General features: G+C 50.3%; 2 protein-coding genes across 2 annotated transcripts in view; one reads left to right on the forward strand and one right to left on the reverse strand.

The window, feature by feature from the left end:
• Positions 1–2,679, forward strand: part of Nr2c2 (nuclear receptor subfamily 2, group C, member 2) — a 33,202-nt gene extending 30,523 nt beyond the window's left edge. The window contains exon 14 of the mRNA XM_013010525.1: positions 1,832–2,679. The gene's annotated coding sequence lies outside the window, so the exon portion shown is untranslated. The remainder of the gene's footprint in view (positions 1–1,831) is intronic.
• A 1,640-nt stretch (positions 2,680–4,319) lies between these two features.
• The window catches only part of Mrps25 (mitochondrial ribosomal protein S25), an 8,007-nt gene continuing 3,903 nt past the window's right edge, over positions 4,320–8,423 (reverse strand). The window contains exons 2-4 of the mRNA XM_013010333.1: positions 7,753–7,903; positions 5,138–5,225; positions 4,320–4,674 (exon numbers count right to left, since the gene is read on the reverse strand). Of these exons, the coding sequence (XP_012865787.1) occupies positions 4,482–4,674; positions 5,138–5,225; positions 7,753–7,903 (432 nt within the window). The 3' untranslated portion in view covers positions 4,320–4,481. The remainder of the gene's footprint in view (positions 4,675–5,137; positions 5,226–7,752; positions 7,904–8,423) is intronic.

Raw genomic sequence — 8,423 nt, forward strand, 5'->3', positions numbered from 1 at the left:
TCTCTTGTACACAGGTTTGTGAGAGATGGGGGGTCAGGTCTCTTGTACACAGGTTTGTGAGAGATGGGGGGTCAGGTCTCTTGTACACAGGTTTGGGCCTTCTCATTATGTGCCTCCCACCAGTGTGCACTTCGTGTGCACAGACCTGGTCCCTACAGCAGCATTGCGCATGTCCAGAGTTCCAGGCTGGATGACTGAATGAATGTACATGTGTTTATATCTTCTGTACAGTGTATATAGTATGTACATAGGTGTATATTATATATACAGCCGTGTAGCCACGTATCCAAACTTCATGTACGTTGTTAAGGATGTTTATGGGTAGCATTGCTACTAGAAATGGATGCTAAGGTCCAACAAGGGGAGACAAGCACGTCCAGCAGTGGGCAGTCAGACTCCTGGACAAGCACACTCTGAGAGGAGAGCAGTTCTTCTCTGTTCTCTTGGATCACGGGGCCAGAAAGCTAGAAGATAGTTAATCCTAACTCAAAGCTAATTCAATCTTTTTCATGCATCAGTTTAAGGGGTAACTAAAGGAAGCTAGTGGCTAGCACTGCCTGCCTTCTCCAATTCTGTGAACTCTTTGTATGGTCTGGAACTAGACAGGCCCAGGTCAGTGGGGTCGGTTCCCAGCAGTCTCCATGCTTGCTCTGCTTAGTCAGCAAGACTCTGCACTGTCTTGTGACCACATAGACTTCCCATCTAACAGCAGTAAAAAGAGGTATCCTTCCAGTCAAGTTTGAGTGCCCGTGGCTAACCTTGGTGGCATAAAAGCTACAACTCTTAAGTTATTCCTTTCTGAAAGTATGTAAATGAAATCCACTAGACAAACTAATGTAAATTATGATGCAAATTTTTTACCTGAAAACTGCATTTTAATGTGGATATGCCCTTAAAACTACAGGTGCCAAAATTTCCTTATCTACCAGATCTAAATCCCCATGCTAGGGATTTAGGTTCAGACAGGGCTGAGACTTGGGAACAGGGCTGAAAGAAGCCCTGGATAACGGCAAAACTTAACATCATGTGCAGGCTGCTTTTTCTTGCTATAATAAGCATGGGCCACTCAGCCTCCAGCTTTGTTTCTGCTGTACCCCTGGCCTTACCTTCTTGTGGTTGTCAGACCCTGCCTGTGACAATCACACTACTGACAGTGGCTTTCCAGTTAAAACACACGTGCAAGATTAACAGTCTCATGCATCTAAATTTCTTTTGAGATATGTCTTTGAATAATGACAAGAATAATTCAGACATAAGCTTAAAATATAATTGGGGGGGATACAAATGTCAGGTATTTCTGGCTGGATGTGTAGCTGTCACCTTAGCTATAGCAGGAAACATAAATCAGGATCACAGTCCAACTCAGACAAAGAAACAAGAGCCTATAAAAAAAAATTACCAGAGCAGTTAGGCGCTGGTAGCTCACACCTGTCATCCTGGCTATTTTGGAGACTGAGATTGGGAGGATCACGGATCTGGGCCAGTCAGAGATACTCCATCTCCACAGAGGGAAGCTGGGCCCTGCGTAACACCTGACATCCCAGCAATTATGGGAAGCCTCAAATAGCAGATCATGGTCCTGGGCAGAATGCTGAGACCCAGTCTTAAAAACCAAGCAAAGACCAAGCTGGAAGTAGTTCCTGTAGCACAACAGCTGCCCGGCAGGGATGAGGCCCCATGTTCCACACCCAGCACCAAAGGAAGACAGGCATTTTTAAAATATCCCTCTATGCTATCAGTCAGGAAGCCAGGGAATTTGGTGTCTTTTATACATGCAACATATAAAAAATACTCAGCGATATTTACCAATCGACTCTGACTGTGTGTTAAGGTTTGGATAACATCCGGAGGTGATAGACTTCACAGAGAAAAGAGCTTTTCCTTAGAGAAGTACCGTCAGTGTCAATGTGGCGCCTGAGCAGGCATGGACCCGAAATGCTGCTCCACCTACAACTAAGTGCTGGAATATTTTTCTACACTCTCCGTTTTCCCAATTACCTTGTAAATCAGTGTTCAACTAGTTTTATAACCGAAGAGCTGTACATTTTTCATAGCATCAACTGTAGTTTTTACCTGTAGTCTGGATTTCTGTCTGTATTAACAGCCCTTTAAAAAAATGTCTATTAAAGGAAAATCCGGGTGTGAGATTTTTCTGCCCTTCATAATATAGAACTATCATTTATGCCATTATCTCTTTTAATTCCAGGTTCAAAACCTGCTGAAAGCTGTAGCTTTACACAGCTTTCCGCCCCATGTGAAATCAGCTTTGTTACGTGATGGCATTTAAAAACTAGCATGTTCTTTTTAAACTGAGTTTTATATCTAATCAGTGTCTTCAGTCTTGAAGAGAAATTTGCATTGTTGTGTTTGTATATAGAGTACTGCAGTGCATGATTATTAGCTTTATGCATTTTATTAAATGCTGTTTTGTTGTGGCATTACTGTTGTGGCTTACTACTACCTACATGAGGTTTGTACTATTAAAAGTGTATTAAAGACTAATGCGTGACCCAGTATCTTTCCTCATGACAGTCCACCATGCCGCCATGCGCCCTCCAGCGGGTTCTCCACCAAGGTGATTTCTGTGCATTGGACTTGTCAGTGACCATCTCCACGTCCATCCACAGGGAGCAAGTTAATGTGAAGGGTGCCACACAGACCTTTCTAGAGCAGAGCAGTGGGATGCTGAGCCTCCACTGTCTACCTGTAATCCCAGATAAGTACTCAGGAAGCTGAAAGCAGAGGATCACTGAAGCCTGCCTGGGTAAGAAAGTCTGTGAGACTCTTAGCTCTAACTACCAAAAAAAAAAACACAAAAAAAGCTGGAAATGGGGCTGGGAAGGCCCTGGGTTCCATTCCTCAGCATCACATAAGCAGAGCTGAAGAGCTGAGGGACAGCGCCCGGGCCCAGAGTTCAGGCCCCCATGGCTGTGCCCCGCTCCCCCCACAAAAAAAAAATTGGAAGTGGACCTGTGGCTCAAGTGGCAGAATGCTAGTCTTAGAGCAGAGAGTCAGAGACAAGTCCCAGGTCAAGCCTCAGCCTCCACAACAGCAAAGTCCTCCTCTGAGGACATCTGTGGTCAGGGTTGCACACTGCCCCGTGACTGCTCCTTTTACAGGGAGGATTCTTGAAGTCACAACAGAGCTGGTTCAGTATCTTTAAATGGCACTGCCAGGCAGCACCTCAGATGAACAAGACTGGACCCTTTAGGAAAGTAAGGACAAAAACATTTGGCAAAACACAAGTTAACTTAGGTGTATCGCGTTGCAGAATCTCTTCTAGATTCCTCCTCTCATCACTGCTGAGCAAAACAGGGACAATGACCTAGAAGATTGTCGAGTCGGCCTCTGTCTACTAATGTGGAAATCCTGGCCAGCCTCCTGCAGCCTCACTACCCTCATTACAGACACCGGGCTCCTGCGGGCACCCCAAGCCTGTTTCACACCACAGTCTGAAACCAAGCCGACTGGCCTCTGGCTCAATGCTTTGGTTTAGTGCCTGGTTACAACCTCTCAGCCAAGGAAGAAAGGCCAGAAGGGACACGAGAGCCCTAGAGCCAAGACCAAGCCACGCCCCTGCTCAGGGGGTTGGGGGCTGAGGAATTGTCCACCTACCCTCCAGCAAAGGGCAGAGGGGTAAGGTGCCAAATTCAGTTCCATCAAGCACATGTGCCTGTCTCCTCTAACACACCAGGAGCCATCACCTAAACTAAGTCTGGTAACAATCACCCCAAACCAGACCGCACACATTACAGATCCCACTTACACAATTTAAAGAGCAGTATTGCACAGAGCTGCCCACGGCCGCCTTTCCTGGGGCAGGTACTGTGCAGAGGAGCCAGGAAAGGGCCTGGGCAGAACTAGCCGACCTGTTCAGTCCCACCTGTCCAGGCTGCCAGCAGTCCGTGGCAGGCACTACCCAGGTGGGCTCAGGTCCGCCTAACTGAACAGGCAGCAACAGCTGAGAAAGGCCCCTCGTTCTTTGGGCTCCTTCCCGGGACTTTTCAACAGGCCCAGGAGCAGAGACAGCACTGGCAAGCAGGGCCCCAAGCCTCTTGCACCTGCTGGCAGGGCTGGCTCCTCTGCGGCGGGTCTCCACTCTCTGACATGTGGCCACAGCCTCAGCAATCAAGGGCCAGGGCTTCATCTAAAAAGGTGGGCACTGCGCACGAGGTTGCCTTGCATTACTAAAAACACCCAAAAGGGCAGAGGAAGACAAAGCCGGTGGAGACCACAAGCAGGTTGCAGGACTAGGCCAGTCAGCTGCTGTGCCTTGGCCCCTCCCCAGCCGAACCCTGAACAGGACCAGATCCAGCGAGCTGGGAAGAGAAGCCTTTTATTGATGGCCACACCTCTCTCTCCCATATCCTTTACTGGAGGGGCCTCTGCAAGGGCCTGCCAGCATCTTCAGGGCCACAGTAACCAACTCTACCTCTACACTGGGCAGATGCACTGTCCCAGCCCATTCGCAGTTTGAGGTTTTAATCCTGGGCACTGGCTCTCAATGAAGCTTTGTACTTCCCTGTCATCTCCTTAGGCAAGGGTACAAGGCTGGGGCAAGGCACCTGCCCTTCCACTTGGCACATGCACTTCCGCAGGCAGTACTTCGGGGGGCCGAAGTTGGCCGGATGAGATCGCTGCTGCTTCTCCAGCTCTTCTTGCCTGAGCGTTTCCCTGCCAAAAAGCACAGGGCTCAGGAAGGTACAACAACATGGCATAGGGCTGGGGTCCATCTCCCTAAGCCAGTCTGTATTTCTTGCCTTCTCGCCTCTTCCGAGGGAGTGAGCCAGGGAGGCCTCTGCACTTGAGGGGAAAGGGGAAGCACAAGCTTGCTGCAGTCCTGACCACAGTCTGCACATGCTCAAGGCTGAGCATCAGCCTTCCTGCAGCCCAAGGGCAGGCCCACAGCCCTACAGCGAAAGGAAGATGGACTGCGGCTTCTGGGCTTCCCTGCTGACAGCAGGCCAGCATCTGGCAGCAGCTGAGCTTGCAGTCCTCATCGCCTCGCCCACCACGGGAGCTCGGGTGAGCTGGAACTGACCCTGCTGGCACAGCTCTGATCACTGCCCGGAGGTGGAAGAGCTCTGTCTGCACCTCCCTGGCACAGCCCCCCCTCCGGCCAGCCTCATCAACTCACTCGCTCTTCCCCAGGATCTTCCTGATGTGCTCCATGATCTCCTTGTTACTCTTGGTCTCCACGTCCACCAGGACCTGCTCCCCGGAATCTGGAAACAAGAAGCACAAAGAAGCTGAGAACCCAAAGCACATTTTTCCTCCAGGTTGGGACTGCTGACTGCCTAGCATGGTGTGTGGTGGTTGTTGTTGGGGGAAGGTGGGAGGAGAGGAAGGATGTGGGTGTATGCATGCCTGCCTGTAATCCCAACTGGATGTGTGACTCAAGTGGCAGAGCTCCAGCTGTGAGCAAGAAAGCTAAGGGAGGCTCAGAGCTCAATCCCTAGCACCACTATAAAAAAGAAGCCATGCCAGGCCCCGGTGGCTCATACCTGTAATCGTAGCTACACAAGGAGGCTGAGATCTGAGGATCGAGATTCAAAGCCAGCCCAGGCAGGAACATCCATGAGACTCTTATCTCCAATAAAGCACTAGAAAACCGGAAGTGGTGCTGTGGCTCAAGTGGTAGAGCGCTAGCCTTGAGCTGAATAGCACAGGGACAGCACCAAGGCCCAGAGTTCAAGTCCCATGACTGACAAAAAAAAAACAAAAAACAAAAGCCACACAGACTGAGAGAAGTCACTATATGTACACTCCCTGACAAAGGAGCTGCATCTAGACTACCGTAGGTAAAGAACTCAAGAAGAGGTTGGACACTGGTGGCTCACCACTGTAATCCCAGCTACTCAGGAGGCTGACATCTGAGGATTGCAGTTTGAAGTCAGCCCAGGCAGGAAAGTCTGTGACCCCCCTTTTTGGGGGAGGGAGGGGAGTTGGTCGTGAGCCTGAACTCTGGGCCTGGGCGCTGTCCCTCAGCTCTTCAGCTCAAGGCGAGCGCTCTACCACTGGAGCCACAGCGCCACTTCCAGCTTTTTCTGCTTACGTGGTGTTGAGGAATGGAACCAAGGGCCTCCTGCATGCAAGGCAAGCGCTCTACCACTGAGCCACCTTCCCAATCCCATGTCTGTGACTCTTATCTCCAAAGAACTACTAAGAAAAACCTAGAAGTGGTGCTGTGGCTCAAATCAGAGCACTAGCCTTGAGCAAAATGTAACTCGGACAGTGTCCAAGACCTGAGTTGAAGCCCCAGGACCTGAACCAAAAACAAAACAAAAACAAAACCAAGGACATGCAAAAACAAAGGACGAGCTTTTAGTGTGAGTGACTATGTGTGTGAATAGCTTTTAGTGTGAGTGACTGTGTGTGAATAGCTTTTGGTGTGAGTGACTGTGTGTGAATAGCTTTTGGTGTGAGTGACTATGTGTGTGTGTATTAGGGCAGGATCTCTGGCTTGTTGGCAGTGGTTAATTGGAGATGTCTCATGGACAGACTTCAAACTGTAATCCTCAGACCTCAGCCTCCTGAGTGACTGGAATTACAAACGAGCCACCAGCACCTAGCTTAACTTTTTTTTGGCTGGGATGGAGCCTAGGCCCTGTACATGCTGAAAGAGCAGCTCTCCCGAGGCTCTGGTGGTGGTGCGCAGCTCGCATTTAAGTGAAGCGCTATTCCATGGTGACGTCTATGGTGAAAGAAATCACAGTGAACTGCCTCTGGACAGGGGGAGTGGGGCTGAACCCAGCTAACACGAACGACCTCCAGGAGCCGCAGAAGCCCTGATGTCCTCCCTGGAAGAAATGGCACAGGCTGGGGGCTCCGCCTCATCCGCCTCGCACCGCTGCCTGGCTCAGCAGCAGAGCACTTGTGTCGCATGCTCAGGCATGGTTCCATCCAATCATCACACACACACAATGCACACAGTCCAAGCAAAGACCCACAACCGTCCACAAGCACCCTCTCTCGCCCAGGACCATGGTCGACATGCACAGGACTCATCTTCTCCCGCCTCTGGCTGGCTGTCTTGCCCGCAGTCTCCTGTGGGCACCCATGTCCACAGGGCAGATGTGTTTGCCTGTGTGGCTCCTGCACGCTTCCCAAACTACGGTCTCCACCCCCAGAAGGCAGGTGAACAGAGAAAAGGGGTGTCACCATCTGGGTTACTGATTTCCTGCACTAGGGTGAACTGAACTGGAAGAGTCCCAGCAGCTGGAGGCCATGCGCAGCATGGAGGGAGCACATGGAGCTGAGGCGCACGGGCAGCCCAGGCTCAACCAGGACGCAGGAAGACTTCCTGGAAGAAGTGGCACTAATCCCACGCTGAAGAATGTTTCCCTTTGATCTTTTTTTCTTTCATTTGTCCAAAACCTGGACTTAAACTTGTATCTGATGCTTTTGCTCACTGGCTAGTGCTCTACCTCCTGAGCCACGCCTCCAATCCTCTGCTTTGTTCTTGTGATCCTGGAGCCTCCTGCACAATGCCTACATCACCACTGAGCTATACCCCCACACCTTTTGAGAGCTTTTAAATCACTAAGCAGAGACTTGAATGAGCAAAGGCAGCCCCACGGGGCTCAGACAGGAATCTGGGAAATGGGCCAGTGCAAGTGCTAGGAACAACTGGAGACAAGGCTGCAGGAGGAAAAGACTCAGCAGCCACCACGTGTAGCGCAGAAGTGGAGAGCAGCAGGAGGGCGGATGCAGTCCCTCCACCCACAGCTGACACAGAGGCACCGTACTCACCTAGATAGAACCGCAGGAAGGGCGTGGGTGTCATGTTCTTAAACATCATGATCTGCACCCAGGGGTTCTTATACTGGATCTGAGGGATGTTGAAGAACACAAATTTCCTGCGAAAAAAGGAAGAAATGACACCTATGAAAGAATTTTGACCCTAACATTTCATGTGCACATGTATCGTGCTGCAAAGAAAGTCCATAGTTTGCATCAGATTCACAGAAAGACCCAAGAATGAGGTGAAAAATAGAGAAACAGAGATCAGGAATCCTCCCAACATGGCCCCGACCTGAAGGAAATCTGTGCCCCACCTGCACAGCACCGAAACTCACTGGCACAAAGGTAAAATTGAAACCACAGAAGGCTCCCCACCTGTCTGTGAACACAAGTGTGTCCTACAGGTGTGCACTGCTTAGCAAAAATAAGCCATCTGGGAGCAGGCAGGAACAGGTGGCTCACGCCTGTAATCCCAGCAACTGAGGTAGCTGAGATCTGAGAATCCAGGTTTGAAGCCAGTCCATGCAAAAAAGACTCTGATCTTCCAAAAAAGCATAGCTTGGGGCTGGGAAGGTGGCTCAGTGGTAGAGCGCTTGCCTTGCATGCCTGAGGCCCTGGACTCGATTCCTCAGCACCACATAAGCAAAAAGAAAAAAGCCGGAAGTGGTGCTGTGGCTCAA

This window comes from Dipodomys ordii, unplaced genomic scaffold (genome assembly GCF_000151885.1).
Source record: "Dipodomys ordii isolate 6190 unplaced genomic scaffold, Dord_2.0 Scaffold12, whole genome shotgun sequence".
Lineage (NCBI taxonomy): Eukaryota > Metazoa > Chordata > Mammalia > Rodentia > Heteromyidae > Dipodomys > Dipodomys ordii.